The sequence below is a fragment of the Podarcis gaigeae genome (genome assembly GCF_964106915.1).
Source record: "Podarcis gaigeae genome assembly, chromosome: 14".
In the NCBI taxonomy this organism is placed as follows: Eukaryota; Metazoa; Chordata; class Lepidosauria; order Squamata; family Lacertidae; genus Podarcis; species Podarcis gaigeae.
This window is the reverse complement of record NC_139690.1, coordinates 2,357,415-2,376,514: the sequence shown is the minus strand read 5'-3', so window position 1 is coordinate 2,376,514 and position 19,100 is coordinate 2,357,415. Positions and strand designations below refer to the sequence as shown.

The 19,100-nt window shown below is 43.4% G+C and overlaps 2 protein-coding genes across 9 annotated transcripts in view; one reads left to right on the top strand and one right to left on the bottom strand.

The window, feature by feature from the left end:
- The window catches only part of TJP1 (tight junction protein 1), a 340,092-nt gene extending 339,269 nt beyond the window's left edge, over positions 1–823 (bottom strand). For all 6 annotated transcript variants that reach the window (XM_083712144.1, XM_083712153.1, XM_083712154.1 and 3 more), the window contains exon 1: positions 466–823. In XM_083712144.1, coding sequence (XP_083568270.1) covers positions 466–808 — 343 coding nt within the window. In that variant the 5' untranslated portion in view covers positions 809–823. The remainder of the gene's footprint in view (positions 1–465) is intronic.
- A 3,423-nt stretch (positions 824–4,246) lies between these two features.
- Positions 4,247–19,100, top strand: part of TARS3 (threonyl-tRNA synthetase 3) — a 30,367-nt gene continuing 15,513 nt past the window's right edge. The window contains exons 1-9 of one of the 3 annotated variants that reach the window (XM_083712180.1): positions 4,247–4,459; positions 5,801–5,890; positions 7,034–7,224; positions 7,666–7,789; positions 8,976–9,097; positions 10,283–10,400; positions 12,052–12,116; positions 13,472–13,550; positions 16,383–16,529. In XM_083712180.1, coding sequence (XP_083568306.1) covers positions 4,334–4,459; positions 5,801–5,890; positions 7,034–7,224; positions 7,666–7,789; positions 8,976–9,097; positions 10,283–10,400; positions 12,052–12,116; positions 13,472–13,550; positions 16,383–16,529 — 1,062 coding nt within the window. In that variant the 5' untranslated portion in view covers positions 4,247–4,333. Of the gene's footprint in view, positions 4,634–5,592; positions 5,612–5,800; positions 5,891–7,033; positions 7,225–7,665; positions 7,790–8,975; positions 9,098–10,282; positions 10,401–12,051; positions 12,117–13,471; positions 13,551–16,382; positions 16,530–19,100 lie in introns of those variants that run through there. The other 2 variants (XM_083712179.1, XM_083712181.1) reach the window with 2 other exon arrangements.

Sequence of the window (19,100 nt, the reverse complement as noted above, 5' to 3'; positions counted from 1 at the left end):
ACATATAGAACAAAGTGGCCTCTATATAATTAGATGAATCATCGATTTTTTCTTTTCCTTTTTTAATTTGAGAAAGTTTCTCATCAACTGATGGGTTATTCAGCATCAGTAATCATCTGAATTTAATTAGAATAAAATGGAGAAAGGAAGAATGGTGCATGCCCTCTTCAGCTTCTTGGATAAAAGGTGGGATATAAATGTAATAATAAATAGGTAAATCATTTAAGAATTTCTATTCTTAATTCTATTTCTTCTATTTCTATTACAAATACTGCTTTATATTACATCTATATCACATTCTCTTTCTGCATCTCAGTTTTCTCTCTTCTCCTGGGTTTCCCTTTAACAAAGCACTATAAAGGGAGCAAACGCCCAGCACCAGAGAAAGTAGCCTCTAATTATAGACTATCAGGGTGGAAAGATTTGAGGGCACTGCCAATAACACACTTGGACCTATGACCTTACCTTGATAGTCAAGGAGAATGGAAAGGAGCAACTGGGGGCAGACCTCCTCCAGCACGGAGCAGAAAGTGGACAAGGCGCCGGGACCCTTGCAAGTCAGTTTCTCAAAAAGATACGCAGCTTGCTTCTCACAGCACTCCTGGGACAAAATGTCTTTGTACTCCTCCAAGGAAAAAACTCTCTCATAAACCAGATATGACAGCACTTTCTGCACATCCAGCTCTGCTTCGATTCTCTCCCTGTGGTTGCTTAGGATATCAGCAAGCCAGCGGTTCTTCTCTCTGCTATCTTTTTTTGTCAGTTTTGTACAGTTATAAAACCAAGAGCGAGCCGACCATCCAAACATGTTTGCATTTAAGCTAAAAATAAATGCAGATATTCCAACTCTGCCTGGGCTGTGCAGTCTTTAGCAGGCGATGGCCGCATAATGCAAGGATAGAGGGAGTGCAAGTGTGTATTGCCTGCCTATGGTTATTGCAATTCAGCTGGAATAGAAAAGGCCTATGTCGAAATGATAAAAGGGAGGGGGGAAGCCCACGCCCAGGGCTTTCAGTCCCCTAAGAGGATTACTTTACACTAATTATCCCTTTACAAGCGTTAATAAGCATCTCTGCAACCATAGTGAAGGAGATAGGAAAATAGCTGGGCTAATGTTACTTTTTAATTCTGTAACCAATCTTTAAAAGACCCTCTTTTTAAGATGAAAAGGATGCTTTTTTCAAGAAGACAAAATATCAGATGAATCACCCATGACAAAATGGTGTTAAGACAAGAGGATGTGTCTTCAGGGTTATACCAAGTTTGACCCTGGGAGGACTGTCATCCAAATCACAGTATGATTGATTGGTGATGGCTCCTTTTAAGTAGTATTTCATAGGAAATATGTTCCATGCAACACATTTATGAACAGAAAGACCTATGATAAGAATTTGTTTTCTCTCTGAAGCCTGATATTCGTAACTTTCATCACTGAGGCTGTCTATCATGTGTGCTGGTTACTAGGTCAACTCCCATAATAAAATAAAATACAAAAAACTCTCATAAATAGTGTCTACTTAATGAATTAGGATTAAGAGAAATTCTTACAGCTCCAATGTAGGTGTGCTGCCAGCAGTAATTATTCACTGTGGATCATGCTTGTAGAACATCCCCTCTTAACGTGTAAATTCCTGCAATCTGCAGCAGTGTTGTTTTGTTTTTTGATCTGCTTGCTTTCTCCAGGATTTCTGAGACATTCATGCTGCCTCTATTGCCCAGGGCAACTCCCTTCCTCAATCATCATCAGACTGTCACCTTCAGCCCCCAGCACAATATATACTTTCACATATATTTCTGCCATTTCCCACTGCATATGCAGTTACTATCACATTTATAACTTGCGGAGATACAGCCTGCAGCAGACTTCAGCAACCTGCTGTCCTCCAGAAATTTGAGGCTACGACTCCCATCAGCACCAGCACACTCTGGAGGGCAGCAGGTTGGTGAAGACGGGCCTACAGGTTCCCATGTCTTCTGATCTTGCTTGGAACATCATGCCAGGGTGCTGGGATAGCTCTGTCCCTTGGAAAAAGAGTCTAATGGGAACAGAATGATCTCAGTGCATATATGATGTATAAAGGTTTGTATTTGGAATGAAAATAAAATGTTCTGTGACCTCTTTGACAGAGCCATGAGGCCTTGTCATGTTACAATATTTATATTTTATTTCTAAAAATATTTATACTGCTATTCGTGATAAAAAAATAAATCAGAGCGGTTTACAACAATTGTCCAGAAAACCAGAAACATGAAAAGGTTAAAATCAGAAATCAGCTAAGTACAGTATTATGGAAAGATGTGTTCTTAATTGCCTGCACAGGCCTGGTGGAAGAGAAAAGTTTGCAGCAGGTGTTTAAAAGTTGGCACAGAAAGTGCGTGCTGAATTGGCAGTGTTCCACCATACTGGGCCAATGACACCAAAGGCTCATTTTCTTGTTGTCAAATAAGCCTCGCCAACTCAAAGGACTACCAACAATGCTCCTGCAGGTGATCTCAGCCGTTGAGCGAATGAGGTCCCAGAGGTTCCCTGAGCTTTGTAATTGAGTACAAGCCTAGCCTACATAGCAGTCATTCATGGTGACAGGCTTTGGCAAGGGAAGAGGGAGAGGGAGAGAGACTGACTGATGCTTAAGATTTCCTTAGGTGGGAAAATTCAGTCCGATTGGTCTGGATGGCAGCAGACTCTGGCTGAAGGTTCCCGTCAGTGAGATTCAGCTGGTGCCTTCTGTTTCAGCTTTTAAATGCCTGCTGAAAACTAAGCAGGGCATCCGGAGGGGAATGATATCAATCATATGCTCCCTACTTTTGCAGTTACAATATTTGCCCCAGGATTCAGTTCTTGAGGAACATCTTGGTGCCTCTCCATGCACAAAGATCTGGTCCACCCAACCCTTTAGACTGGTTTCTGTCAGCATAAGGGAGAACTCTTTAAATGTTACTAATTGGTGGTATATTATCCCGGTATGTGTGGCTCATGTTACAAGATCAAGTGGGGCTGCAAGGAGTGAGGATCTTATTGGCAGATGTGGAGTTGTGCCAAAGTTCATAAATTTTGGAAATCAGAGAAATCAATACACAATAGGTAAAAATGTGATCTTCAGTCTATTTTTTTATAAAGGTAAGGAACTTATACATAAACAGTTGATTTTTACAGTATATCTCCTGGCAGTGCTCAATTACTGATTGTTTAGGGCTGGGATGAGACTTCATGCTATTCCCTAGATAACTGGTTCAAGAAAGGTATGTTCATTGCTATTGCTGAGAAACTATGGGCTGGTGTTATTTTTAAAAAACCCAAATGTTTAAGAATTCCGCCATCTTGTGCTTGGTGGCTGCTATTACATGCCTCTATATGGACCAAAGTTGTTTGTTTGCTTCATAGAACTCTGCCAACCTTCCAATTAATTATTATTGTTATTATTATTATTATTATTATTATTATTATTTATTCAATTTATATACCGCCCTTTATCAAAAGATCTCAGAGTGGTGTACAACATTAAAAACACATCACATAACATCAGTGATAAGCATACTGGCAAATAGCCTGATTGTAAAATAATCATCTTAACAGTCCACTCTCCCATACTTTTGCAGGCCACAGATTATTTAATGGCCATAGGCCTGGGTAAAGAGGAATGGTTTTGCCTGGCACCTAAAGACAAGTAATGATGGCGCCAGGCGAGCCTCTCTGGGCAGAGCGTTCCACAATCGGGAGCCACCACAGAAAAGGCCCGTCCTCTTGTTGCCGCCCTCCGAACGCCTCAGCGGGGGAGACATAGAGAAGGGCCTCCGAGGACAAGCGCAGGTCCGGGTGGGTCTGTTTGGGGAGAGGCGGCTCTTAAGGCATGGAGGTCCTAAGGCAGCCCTTTGAATTGGGCCCCGAAGCAGCTGGGCAGGCCTGGGGTGTGTGATGGTGCTCCAACCGCCTTGTTCTGGTGAGCAATCTGGCCATTGCCTTTTGCACCAGCTGAAGCTTCCAGACCCTCCATAGGTCCCTATTTTCCAGGGACACTCCCAGATTTACAGACATCATCCCAGTTTCTGATTTGTCCCCCTTTTCCTTAGGGTGTCCCTGTGTTCATGGGAGAAACAGGTATCAGCCTCAAACAATGAATGTATTCTTTAATAAGAATAATAATAATAATAATAATAATCCTATGTGTTAGAATTGCCCAACGAACTCCCACCTCTCTCTGTTTTCCGTCCTGAATTTATTACCCCACGTGTCTGAATTACACATTTCGAGAGGCAGGCCGAGGCCGCCGCCCCCTTCTCCCCTCTCCTCCTCCTCCTGCGAGGCCGGAGCGCGGAGCGGGCGAGGGCGAGGGCGATGGCGGCGCCCGCCTGGGCCGAGGGCGTCGCGTCCCGCCTGGCGCGGCAGGAGCAGGAGCTCGGCTGCCTGGCGGCCGAGATCGCGCGCCTGAAGGAGCCGGAGCGCTGGCCCGACGGCGGCCTGGCCGGGGCTCCGCTGCGGGAGGCGAGCCCGGGGCTGCAGGCGCTGCGGGCCGAGAACGAGAAGCTCCGCTACCGCCTGGGGCACCTGCGGCGGAGCCTCGGAGCAGAGCTGGCCCGCGCCGGGACCAGGCCTCCGCCGGAGCCCCGGCCAGAGCCGCCTCGGGCGGCCGCGCAGGTGGGTGAGGAGGAGGCGGCCTGGCGGGGGGCGGACGGGGGCCTCGCCGGCCAGTCCGAGCCCGGCCGCCGCTCCGGGAGAGAGCGCCTTGGGTCCGCCGGGGCTCCCTTCGGAGGACCTGCCGGGAAGCCCGCCCCCCCCCCGGCGAGGCCGGCGTCTGGGCGGGGGCATCGGGAGAGGAGGGCGGCGTCGCGGCGCTTCCCTTCTGCTTCTTCAGCTGGAGCGGCGGGCAGGGGCGCGCGCACTTGCTTCCAAGGGAAGGGCGTGCAAAGCTGCAGTCCCATACCAACAGTGACAGGATTATTGCCTCAAAAGTGGGGTGCCACCCCCCCCGCCGAGCCGCGGCAAGATTCCTGGGGGTCCGGGCGCTCCCTGGGGGTCTGCAGTCCTTTGGAGAATCGAGACAGGGCGGAGACGGTCGTGGCTTTAAGAATGATGGTTTATTCCCCTATTTACACCTTTGGTGTGCATGGAGGGAGTCCCGATCTTACAGCATGGTCCTCTCAAGAGGGGCTTGACCCCCACAGCAGGGCAGCCCTGGAGACCAAGGCATCGCCCCCAGCCTGCCCAAGATGGATCCCATGCTTTATTCCTCCTTCTCCTTCTTCCCAGAACACTTTGCTCAAAACCTCTCTTTTCCTGTCATCTCCAACACACCTTGGCAACTTCTATCTCCCTGGGCCATCTTGTCCTGTTAACAGATTTTCTCTTTGCTAAGCCAGCCCAGGGATTCCTTGTCTGGCAGTGTTCTGCAGCTTGTACTTTCATCCACATCCCAATTAATCAAAATCCCACCATTTATTAATTTCTAGGGTTTAGGGCTCCCCCCAAAACCTATAACATTATATACATATCCACCCCCACCCCCTTCATCTTCCCCAGCTGCAATAACACGTCTCTTCCATATTGATCTCTACAGGCACAGCAGGCCCTGTCACGGTTAATGACTGATGAAGTACAGTATCTCTAGAATACATGGTACTTTAGTAATGTAATTGGCATTACAGTTCAGAGATTTGAGCTTTTGAAATTAATTTCCTTGACTCCCTCTCTGTCTTTGTGTTTTTAATTACTAATTCTGACCACTTTTTTTGCTTTGACTTTGATTCTGGCAATTGGATTGGCAAATTTTTTTATATAATGTAGTTCTACCTTTTCTTTACTTAGGATCCTCCCAATGCAAACCTTGCTGTTCACCAGAGTAAACATAAAAGGGAGAAGAAGGAAAGTCAAGCTGCTGATGGATGTAGAAGTGAGGTATGTGGACTTTTTAGGGTGTCCAGGTAGCCACTCTTGGCATTGTCTTTGTCTCTGTTGTGCCTGACTAGATGAGACAGTGGGGATCCTTGACCTTAACTTTCCTCTTTTTAGCTCATGAGGCTCTTAATCTCAGGCTGTGTGTTCAAGCACCAAGTTGGGCAAAAGGATTCTGACACTGCAGAGGGTTGGATGCAAGGGTCCTTGTGGTTCTTTCCAGTTCTACAATTTTAGGATTCAAGGATAACTGCTGGGTGGATAGAAGTCATCAGGAAAACAGTGCTGGGAGGAAAGGATCAAACCCTCTTCCCCAGTCTTGGATCTTTTGCTTGGAGTAGTTTCCGTGCACAGCCTGAGGTGGTTGCAACCCAGGCACAGGTATACCACTACAATACAAATTGTGATTTCAAGAGGTGGACTATGATTATCTGCAGATTCCCAGTTTTCAGTAAGTAGTCTTGAAGATGAGCAGTAATAAATGGCATTTGCTCTATTCTGTGGAACTTAACCCTAAAACATATGAGCTTTACGAATGTCCAGTGCTGTCCAATATAAGGACCATGGGTTATCATTTAGCTAGGATGAGAGTTATAGGAGATTCTATATCATGGTCCGGAGGAGCTACACATATAGGAGGATGGGAGCTGCGTGTACGGCTGGAGCTCACATTTGTATTTTTGCCTTTGCCATTTCCATTTGACAGGGAACAATATAAGCCACTTTTAGACTAAATAATGACTTTCCTTTTCAACTACAGCAGTTTGAAAATGTCATTTGGAAATGTCAAATGAAGTCCAAGCTGTTCATGATTCTGACCCATGTGTTTACAGCTACTATTGATACAGTCTAGAAAAGGTGTGAAAGTGATTGGTGGTGGGAATTTGCAGTGAATGGGAGCTTCCATGCAACTGTGCAGCTCCCATTGGAACTTCCCTGTATAGGGAAGTTATTAATGATTGATGTTTTAGTTTGTTTTTATAGTTTGCTGGAAGCCGCCCAGAATAACTGGTGCAACCCAGTCAGATGGGTGACATATATATATTATTATTAATAATATTAATATTAATATTTCACATGCGTTCTCCATGCCCTATTTGTGTTGAAGGCCTGCACTGACATTCTGCCCTGCACACTTTTTAACAGCTACAGCAGGAACCAAGCTTCATCAAAGAAAGGCTGAAGTTATATGAAGCACTGAAGAAAGAGCACGATGCTCTCCTTGATTCCAGAGCATCCAGCCAAAGCAGACCTATCAGAATCACTCTTGTTGATGGGAGGAAGATGGAGGGGGAATCCTGGAAAACAACTCCACATCAGCTAGCTCTACGAATTAGGTAATTTTCCTTGCAGACAGGGTTTTTGTCATCCTCAGATGGCGCAGTGGGTCAGTGGGTCTGGCTGTTAACCAGGATAGTGTTTTGAGCCCACCCAGGGATGGTGGTGGGCAGGATTCCTGTGCTGCAGGGGGTTGGATTAATGATTTTATGTATGCATGTACACACAGAAAAAAAGCACGTAGAGAGAAATATATAATAGCTGTGATTAGAGAGGGGAAAATGCTAAAAATACTTTGTGTGCAAGTTAAAGCTTAAACTGTCTTTTTTGCACATCTATTTTATGTACAATTAAGCTTTAACATCTGTACCTTTCTCTCTGACCTACCATCAAGCCCATCTCTCAGCAACTAGAATTAAAAGTTTGATGGCCTCAAAAGGAGGACATCTCTGGCAGGTTTTTTAGAGGTAACATTTTTAGCATGCCTTTGTTCTCTTTAGTTGTGGACTTGCTGATAATGCCATCGTAGCCAAAGTGAATGGGGAACTGTGGGATTTGGATCGGCCGATGGAAAGAGACTCTTCCTTGGAGCTGCTCACCTTTGATAATGAAGAAGCTCAAGCTGTACGTAAACTTTTTTTTAATCTCTCTCTTTGTAAAATAATTTGAAAACAAAAGTCCTGATCCAGCAAAGGAAATCCTTGTACAGGCAGGGCTTTTTTTTCAGCCAAAACGAGGTGGGTGCCATTGCAGGCCAGCACCCCCCCCCCCGGCTTTCCCACTGGCTGCCTGGCAATGGCACCAACTTCAGTAAAATATTGGGGGAGGCTGCCCCTCACTGGTATGTTGCCAGGAGGGTGGGCAGTGAGAAGGAAGCCAGAGTCAATTGAGGACAGCCCAGGATGAGAGCCTGTGGCCCATCAGAGGCTGCACCACCTTCCTCCCTCACCTGGTGCTTTTGAGACCCAGGCAGCCGAGCTTCAGAGGCGATGCTGCCCAGACTGGGGCTGGCACTGAGAGGCTAAGCTGGGGCTTGCCAGGGGACAACAGCAGGCACAGTCCACATACTGCCCGCTCCTCTCCTCACCCAGATGCCAGCAGCCAGTGGCAGCCAGGTCCCCTCTGTGGAATTTAGTATGGTGATGGCACATAGCAGCAGTGTGGAAATAGAGAAGGGATGATGGAAGTAAAAGGTTATATATTGTAGACTAGGATTGTGAGCCAGCCTTATCTAACCATGTACAGGTGATCATGTATGGCATGGATCAGGTAGATCAGGACCAACTAATAGAGCTCTGAGTGATGTGCAGCTGATTGGAGTTTTTGATCCCTAATATTTTAGCAAGTAAAATTGAAAGTAACCAAAAAATAATAATCTGCTGTGATAATTTTCTATCTCAACCTTGTTGTTCTTTACCTACAACACTTGAATGCTAAGAGATTGCTTTTGATCAGGTATTTTTGCTAGCTAATTCTGTGTTTGAACCCCTGATCTGAAGCAACTCAGATATACAAATCTACATGTTATCCCAGTAGTTGGCTCAAGGTGGCAAGTAGGTGATTGGCTCTACTCTGTGAGTGAACATGTTTCATCTGGCTCTGGTTGATGGACCTTAGGGTTCGAGGTGGGGGAACAGATTGTGAAATCTGCCCATCTCTGATACACGGGGCATGGTACAGGCAAAGGTTTCATATTGGAAAACGTAAATATTTGATTGTGTGTTGCTCAGCTCTAATCTATCTGTGAGGGGAATAGGGAACTTACTAATAATTAATTGCCTCATGATCTATTTTTTATCCTTGCATGCAGGTTTATTGGCATTCTAGTGCTCACGTTCTTGGAGAAGCAATGGAAAATTATTATGGTGGATGCTTGTGCTATGGTCCTCCCATTGAGAATGGTTTTTATTATGACATGTACATTGAAAACAGGTATTGTTTTGTCAACAAGTCTTGGCATTTTGGAGTTGGTATAGCACAAATGAAGTATAAACTTGGGTTTTAATGTAACCTCTTCCTTAAAACTACATTAGAATATTTACTATCTTCACCATAGCATCAGTACTCAGTAGCAGTAATGTGTTCTGCAAAGGAGGTGTTTGTGCCTGCATTTCCTTTCACCAGTGGAAATGTAGAGGCAAAATATGACTAGTCTTAATGAAAGAACCATTGGTTATAGAATTTCATACTCCAAAGCTGGCTGAACCCAATATTTTTATATAGCAAATCTTAGACAATATTAGCTTTACTTAGCAAAATCAAGTGGTACAGATGTGGAGAGTATCAGTTGAGGCTGGAGGCGGGATGTTGGAATAGTTGCATACTCTGTCCAACATGTGGCACCATTTTTAAAAAGGAAAAGGAAAGGGTCCAGCTTATACTCTTTGCTGACATGCTATTTTTTCCTGTGTGTTGGGAGATATTTTTTTTTTATTTTCAGGGAAAATTGACGCATGCAAAATCTCCCCACCTGCAGGCTCAGAGGATAGCCCAGGCAAAGCTTTGCCACTTGAATGTCTTGATTGCATACATTTTAAAATGTATTTTATTCATTAAAATCCTTATACCGTGCTTTTCCAACAATAGTATCCAAAGTGGTTTACAATGATCAAAGGCACTCCAGAACAAAAATACAACATACCACAGTAAGGTGTGCAGAGTAAAGCTAAGCGAGCTAAATGGTCATACAGATGTGGAAATAAACAATTTTTTCCTGGTGTCTAAACATCAACCTTGCCACTGTCCCCCAAATCCAAGATGATTAAATCAATAATAAAAGTCTATATTGCTCATTAAAATGTTTGCCCTTTAAATGCATCATTATTTATATATTTAAATGTATAGAAACTAAGGCTGCCACCTTAACCCCAGTTATCTGGGAGGAAGCCCCATTGCATTCAGTAGTGCTTACTTCTGAGTAGACATGGTTAGGGCTGTGCTGCATGTTTATAATTTAAAGGAACTTTAGTCATAAATAAGACCATCTTCTTTAAACTGCCATACAATGGTGAAAAAAAGAACTGCATAGGATTTTCAGCTTGTAATGGAGGATGATAAACTTTCATGCTGCTCTACATGCTCTTTTACTTTAAGATCATTGGCCTTTCTTTTTTCTAGAGGTGTATCTAGTACAGAATTTCCAGCCCTGGAGAATCTGTGTAAAAACATCATAAAAGAGAAGCAGCCTTTTGAAAGGCTAGAAGTTCGCAAAGAAATCCTGCTGGATATGTTTAAGGTAAGTCTCTGGGTTTTCTAATGTTCAAAATCATCCACTGCAAACGTTGCTCTGAACTTTGGAATCTGAAAACTAGTACTTGCTGATGCTGGCTGTTTCCACAGCATGTAAATGCAGATACTCCCTCAAAACCATTGACTTTCCACAGTCAGGGGTGCAAGGGAGACAGCAGGCAGGAAAGGGGAAAATATTTTCAATGCTGCTTTTCTCCTTTCTTAACAGGGAACCTGGGCCTCTTCCAGCGTTGTTGGACTTCTAGCTTACATAACCCTCCCCCCTCCTCCCAGCATAGTCAGTGGGCAGAGATGGTGGGAGTTTGAGCCCAACAACTTATGGAGGGCCACAGGTTCCCCATCCCACTCTAGGGATAATAGTGTTTTCTTCTCAGTTGCCTGCTTCCTCTTCCCTGCCCACCAGGCTGCAAACCATTTTTTATGCTCCTTGCTCTGCATATCAGGTACATGCCCACAGTACTCTTCCCTAGCCCTGTCCTACAAAGTCTCTTTTTCCCCTGAAATGTTGCTTGGGGCAGGAAGAGAAAGACACCGCGAGTGGCCGTGTGTAGCTTAAGCCTGTAGTTATTTCAGAGCAGAAGCTTCTGTTAGCAGTTCTTGGTTTGAGAAGCAGGAGACTGCTTTAGCCTGCAGTCACCATCTTCTTTAATTCGTGATGAAATTGTGTCCTGAAAGAAGCTGTGCTTAATATAGCTAATATGCAGCCAAACCATCTCTTCCCTGTCTAGCTTCCCCTGCATGTTTCATAACATACTCTCTGGCTGGTAGGAATGTCAATCTTCCCAGGCTATGTCTGAAGAAAGGAGTCCAGAAGCTCTTAGCAAGGCATCCAGAAATCTTGCAAGGGCTGCACAATAAGGCGGCTGCTGTGCCCATTTTAAATAAGAATGTAGGAGGGACCGTACTCTAGAGGCAGAATCTCTGGCATTTTCAATTACAAAAGGATATGGAGTAACTGTAGGTATATGTGAAACGGAAACTAGTAGCCATTCCTTATCTGCACAGTGCAATGTAAACAATCTAGAAGCAGGTGGCTTCAGGGTCTGCACAGTGTCTTTTTGGGCCTAGATACAGAGACTGAGATAAAGAGCTGAGTTTGCTCATTTCTCTCTCTCTCCTCTTCTCCCTGCTGGGAGGGGGAGAACCATCTCCAGATGCAGACCGTCCTAGCAGCAGGCTAGTGACTGATTTATGGGCCAATGATGTACAGAACCATTCAGCTGTAAGCGGGCAATAAAGCTTACTGCCTGAACCATGGGCATGAAGTGAGTTTATTGCATCAGTGATTGTCTCCGCAAAAGGCTTGACAACTTTCAGAGTGGAGCACGCAGAGGAGCATGCAGGACACCTTGTGAGTTTGAAAAGATGCTCACAAAGATTCAACAGTAACACCCTGGAGCTGCTGCTTGTCGGAATAGGAAGTGAGGTAGGCCAGTGGTCTGCCAGAATAAGGCAGCCCAGACTGCAACTCCCATCATGCCTGACCAATGGCCACACTCAGTAGAGGTGATAAGAGTTGTATGACATCTCCAGGGCACCAAGTTGCAGAAGGCTAGTATATGGCTTCATGCTTGTTCAAGAAAATTCAAATTCTCATTTTGTTTCCTCCCTTACCTTTTTGCTCCTCTTCTGCATAGTATAACCAGTTTAAATGCCGAATTTTGAATGACAAGGTTGACACACCAACAACTACAGTGTACAGGTAAAAGGATGCGCAGTTTTGACTCAAACTTTCAAATGTGCTATTTTTTAAAATTCTTAGGAAGAAGGCATTTGTAAGATGTATGTAATTTTAAATTTTGAGAGAAAATTATATGCTCAAATTTAGAAAAAAATATACTGTATATATAATGAGAACATAGTTGCTTTATTATTATTGCTTATAACATACATCATGGAGGAGGGAACAAGCTTGTTTTCTCCTGATCTGGAGGGTAGTACCGTACCCAAACCAGTGGCTTCAAGTTACATGAAAGGTGATTCCAACTAAACATCAGGGAAAACTTTCTGACAGTAAGAGCTGTTTGGCAGTGGAACAGTCTCCTTCAGGATGTTGTGGACTCCCCTTCCTTGGAGGTTTTTAAGCAGAATGGCCATCTGACATGGATGCTTTGACTCAGATTCCCACATCACAGGGGTTGGACTAGATGACCCCCAAGGTCCCTTCCAACTCTACAATTCTGTGATGGTTCTTTGATCACACCATCAGTGTACATGGTGCAATATGGTAAGCAAAAGGCAGGTTGCTGCTGCACAGATCTGACAATCTAAACTCTACAAAAGGAGGTTCAAGTGAGGCAAGGATCAGTATAGTGGTACCTCGGGTTACGTATGCTTCAGGTTACAGACGCCTCAGATTACAGACTCCGCTAACCCAGAAATATTACCTCAGGTTAAGAACTTTGCTTCAAGATGAGAACAGAAATCGTGCGGCGGCAGCGGGAGGCCCCATTAACTAAAGTGGTGCTTCAGATTAAGAACAGTTTCAGGTTAAGAACGGACCTCCGGAATGAATTAAATACTTAACCCAAGGTACCACTGTAAATGCAGTTTCGTGAAGTTCTTTTGTTTCAATTAAACATATAATCTGTAATATACAATATACACATACAGGTTCATAAATCAAGCTAAAGGGAAGCATAACAAAGATTCATTATGATCCCTATGTCAACAGTTTGTGCAATGCAATCAGAAATGGAAGCTATGGTTTGAGGTGGATTTTGTAGACAGTGGTTTTGAGCTGTATTTTGGAATGTCTGAATTGAAAAGCTGTAGTTATAAGCTGTTGCTCCACCTTAGAAACTGCTGCGCCATGGAGAGGGGCACATCTGAGAACAAGCAGCCACAAAGCCTGGTTCCCAGCTACATTTTTGGAAGCACAAACCATGGCTTGGTGTGATGCCTCAGGTTCATTTTAAGTGCAAGAAGTTCAGATTAACACAACTGCATGTGTGACAAAGTTCAGAGTGGATTACCTTTTGATTGGCTATAGACTTAAATGAACTGGGAACCTGATTTTTTTCTAATTGCATCTTAACCTTTATAATCTTCTGATAGGTGTGGTCCGCTGATTGACTTATGCAGAGGCCCTCACGTGAGGCATACTGGGAAAATTAAGGCCTTAAAGATTTTTAAGGTAAGCAAGCCCTTTAAAGATTAGGATTTTCAAGAGTGAAACACCCTTACAGCGGGGAGTAAGCTCCCTTGTGTTGAAATTGTCAGGCCTGGTCATTGTCCTCTTCAGATCACCACACAAACGCTTCTTGTTCTTTTATAACTTTTTATTGCGTATTAACAAAACAATCTTATAAACGGTTCTTAAATATCATTCCTCAGAGTCACTTCTTTCAGATCCCTTCTGAGCTCTGCTTCTCCGTGACCAGCCACCCTCAAAATGGCGAAGGCGCCCTTCCCTTCGCTTTCCCGCCCTTTTTCCTACCCTCCTGGCTGGAGCTGGCCTGTATCTCCCCTCCTGAACCCTGGCCTTTCCTGGGAGCAGCCGGTCCCTCCCTGTCGTTCCTCTTGCTCCCTTCTATTAGCTTCACTGCTCTCCTTCCCCCCTTGGGGAATGCTTTCTCCCTCTGAGAAAACTGGAAACTTCTAACTCTTCCCTGACAGAAATAGGGTTGCTTCGTAGTAAATTTGGACTGTACATCAAATAATATGGAATGCAGTTTGTATGGTACTGTGTGACGGTCCACTCATCTTCCAAAGGCTGTTGTATTGCTTGGCAGTTTAAACACTTTTTTCTATTTCAGAACAAACAAATAATAATATTGCCTCTGCTTTGAAATCCCTATAACTACAGTGGTACCTCGGGTTAGAGACGCTTCAGGTTACATACGCTTCAGGTTACAGACTCCGCTAACCCAGAAATAGTACCTCGGGTTAAGAACTTTGCTTCAGGGTGAGAACAGAAATTGTACTCTGGCGGCGCAGCAGCAGCAGGAGACCCCATTAGCTAAAGTGGTGCTTCAGGTTAAGAACAGTTTCAGGTTAAGAATCGACCTCCAGAATGAATTAAGTTCTTAACCCGAGGTACCACTGTATATTAAACATTGTTTTTTTGAGGTGGGGACTTTTCGTATTGGTAGAATTGAATGTGGTGGTTGATATGTAAACCACTGAATTTTTGTTATTTTCAAAATACTTTTGTTGATTTTTTAAAGGAAAATAGAAAGAAACAAGATACAGGGTCAAAGAGAAACGGGGGGGGGGGAGAAGCAAATAATAACCAGTACCTTCACAAACAGGAGGGGGGAAACTTGCAGCGTATATTTGTATAAACGGTTGGTCATAGCAGAGTTATGATATATATACATTTATCATTATGTTTGCTGGCTTGTTATGAAAAACAAATATAAGAACCCCACTTTCTGTTCTTGGAATCACAAGATCCATATCTTGGCATATGCTGAAAGAACCATCTGGCCACGAGCTTCCTAATTTGTATATGAAATAAAATGATACCATTTGGCAAAAGAAAAGTTATTTGTAATTGGTCCTCTGGGTACTTTTAGTTTAATGAGAAATCTTTTTGAGGAGGACTGTCTGCCATACTTTTGTAAACCAGTATTCTAAAGTAGGCAAACCAAATGTCTTCCAAAATTTTGCGAAAGCTGCCTGTGTAGTGTTAATAAATGTAAGGTAAGCTCTTTACTTTGTAAATCTGCTTCCTTCTCTGTGATTCAATAATATAAATAAGGCGATGGAGTTACTGTCTTTTGTAATTAAAGAAATGGTCACTGAAGAATTTACACCAAAATTCTGCAACCTTAGGGCAGTCCCGCCACATGTCTCTATAAAGGTAAAGGGACCCCTGACCATTAGGTACAGTCATGACCGACTCTGGGGTTGCGGTGTTCATCTCGTTTTATTGGCCAAGGGAACCGGCGTACAGCTTCTGGATCATGTGGCCAGCATGACTAAGCTGCTTCTGGCAAACCAGAGCAGCGCACGGAAACACCGTTTACTTTCCCGCTGGAGCAGTCCCTATTTATCTACTTGCACTTTGACGTGCTTTCGAACTGCTAGGTTGGCAGGAGCAGGGACCAAGTAACAGGAGCTCACCCTGTCGCGGGAATTCGAACCGCCAACCTTCTGATTGGCAAGTCCTAGGCTCTGTGGTTTAACCCACAGCGCCACCTGCGTCCCACATGTCTCTATAGGTGCCAGTAATTTAACACCCCTCCAGCACATGGGTGAGCTGCTGGCCACACAAGGTAAATGAAAGCTGCCTAGGCATAAAGTACCAGCCATGAACTGGCTCAGTGAGATTTCTCTTGTTTGAGCAGACAGAAGCTGATTTAAGCCAAAATTCTTTCCACCACTCCTCTTCCACTGGAGTATCTCGATTGAGTTCTCACCAGAGTCTCTGATTCTGAGCAGACTGAAATGAAATATTTATTAACATTTCATGTAATAAAGAAATCAAACCTTTTAAATGATTGTTTACTGAACTGAGTTCACATCAACTTGTGAGCCTGAGAGAAAAGATCTAACCCTAAAAGCTTCAAGTGACAAATTTCTTTGTAAACCTTTAGCTAGTGTCTGCTGCAGAAGGTTTCTTCTAGCTATTCTTGTAACCTTTGGGACATCTGTCTCCTCAGTAGGTGGGAGCCACTAATTTATTTGGGCAGATGGGATCCCTGGTGCCTTGGTCGCTCCTAGCGCTTCTTTGAGCTTCCCTGCAGAAAAGGTGGGTTTGGAGGGAGAGGGGGTGCATCTCACAGGTGCTTTGAGAGGAAGTTCCAAGCATATGGGGGCAGCAGGAGACCTAAAGGAATGAATATCACTGTCAGACTGTATTCAGTGGGGTTTAAGCAGAAGTAAATAATGCACAGGATTGCAGGCTTAGTTTCATAAAGAATTACTGGGCAATCTGAGATGGTTTATTTCCCACAAATGGCTCAGATTACATTTTTTTCTTGCAATGTACTTACATTTGGGGTAACTCTTTCAACAACAGAATTCCTCCACTTATTGGGAGGGAAAGGCTGACATGGAAACACTGCAGAGAATTTATGGAATATCTTTTCCGGAAAACAAAATGATGAAAGAGTGGGAGAAGGTCCAGGAGGAAGCCAAAAATCGTGATCACAGGAAAATTGGCAAAGTATGGTTTGTATGCATTCTCGTGGCTTTGAAACCTTTTTTTTATCTAAGACTAACAGATTTATTGCAGCAGAAGCCTTTGTGGACTAGTGTCTTTGTCAGATGCAATACATATGCAACAAATGCAGCAATAAATGTTGGTTTTTAATATGACATACGAGTCCTTTTATTGTTTTAGCTCCCTAGAACTGTTAAAAGTGTACACTGCAGAACAGTTGCCGTGTTTTCAGGAGCGGGGGTTGACTCAAGACTGAAGCAATGGGCAGTCCAGCATTGGGCAGCTGTGTTCAAGTGTGAAGCAGCTTTCTGACATGAGGGTTAAAAGAGAAGGAAGGTGGAGGAACCTTTTTGGCTCTCTTATCCAGATCTGTCTTGAGGGCCAAATTTGACCCCATATGCAATATACATTGAAGTCTTGAAGTAGGGATTTCAAAGCACCTTGCAAGGTGCTGCTGAAAGGGAAAGTTTTTGACAGCAGAGAGTGGAAATCCACCTCCATGCCAGCTTGATTTCACTGTAGAAAAATAAGTCAGTTGAATGACATGTTTGCATTGCATGACTGCACAGAATAAGGATTATTTGTCGTCTTCTTTTTGTTAAATAATTTTTTATTCTTTTTCACAATTTAATTCCACATTAACATTAGTAAAAGAGAACATTTTTACCCCCCCCCCCCATCCCCATGTACAGCAGTATCTTTTCAAAACCTTTTTTTCTGAGATTCCAGGAATCTCTGGACTTCCCTCCACCCCCTCTTCTGGTTCTTTATATAAACAAAATTCTCTTCCATTTCCATTTATCCAATTTTCTAATAATTACCTGTAGTTAATCAAAACTTACTAACACTTCAAATCATTTACACTTCAAATCATTAACACAGATGTTATTTAAGCATCTAGAGATTCATTTAAAACAACTTTCTGCATTCCACATCTGTGTTTAACTATTTTTGTTTTCCTTCTAATTTTATCCCCATTTCTACTAATTGCAAGCGTTTAATCAAAGCCTGGTAATGTACCAATATCTACAATATTTTGCACATAAACAATAACTTTTTCCAAGACCATTTCCCATTCTTTTTCCTAACTTTGGCATACTTAAATTTCATCAGAAAACATCTGTCAGTTGAGGCAAGTTCCAGCTCGCCTTTCCTCCAAACTTCTCTCAGTCTCAGAGGTTGTACTTTCACCAAGGCCTCCTCAAGGGTTTTCTGCCTAAGCCACAAAACTTCCAAATCTACCCTGTTCTTTTGGACTTCGTATCAGTCATCTTTTCCCAATGTTCAGGCTTCCTTTCCAACTTCTGCCTAGGAACATCCCCTTCCTCAATTCTCCCTGTCCAAGACTCTATTGTTTCAACCGGTTCTGTCACCCTTTTAATGCTTTGATCCATTCAGGTTGTAAACTCCTCTGTTATTTTAGCCATAATTACCCTCATCTCTTTCATGAAATCTTTTTCCAATTCAGATTGAGGTTTATCCCCTGGGTCCTGTACTTGGGCCCTTCTATTCAGACTCAACTCTGACTGTTTAATCACTGTCATATTTTTGTCTTTCTGTTGTTCTCAAAACATCCAGTTTTCACCACGACCTTATCAGTTTCAAGGCCATTCAGTGTAAGTTCCCAATAAACAGTAAACAGTTTCTGTGCTTTCCCACTACCCCCCTTCTTTAGACCCGTTTATACACATAGGCAATTTAACATAAAACTAAATTTGAAGTTGATATTCATATATTACAAATATCTACCTTAAAGAAGAGACTGAAACAATATATCCGTAAGAATTACCACTTAATTGTCCAGGAGAGAGAGTACTAAACTCAGTATCCAATTTTCTAAAATGTCTCAGGGTAGAATGTAGAGTTGCAGCACTTGAAGATCCTTATAAATAGGCATATCAACCTCCCTTTCCAGATTTTTTTGTCCTTAAAATTCCAATTTATATACAGGAAACCGAGTTCAGTGCTCTGTAAATCCCTCCAGCCAAGATATGTCTATCTTATATTCCCCCAACAGAGTACTTTAATTGTCTTAATCCAAATTTCCTCTGCTGAGTTCAGTTTTAACGGCAGCTGCAGTACAAAATCCAGTTTCCTCTTTTATACTCCAGTATCGATAACAAGCCAAGAGGAGTGGATTTCAGTTGCCTTAACCTTTCCTCCCTGCAACTGAGGAAAAGCTTTGGAAGGGCTGCGTAAGGGCTCTCAGGTGTTGTCAGAGTCCTGGCACTACCTTCCCTTTTCCATACACAAATACCAAGTCTTTAAAATCCCATAGCAATGTCAAACAATAAAGAATGGGTTTCAGTTGCTTTGAATTCTCCCATCAGCAGGCCCACACCGTAAATATCAAATAAGATAAAGTTTTCCACTTGCAATTTTTTCCATGTACAGTTACAGTATTTTTTGCTCTATAAGACTCCCTTTTTCCATCCTAAAAAGTAAGGGGAAATGTGTACGCGTCTTATGGAGCGAATGCAGGCTGCGCAGCTATCCCAGAAGCCAGAACAGCAAGAGGGATCGCTGCTTTCGCTGTGCAGCGATCCCTCTTGTTCTGGCTTCTGAGAGTCAGAA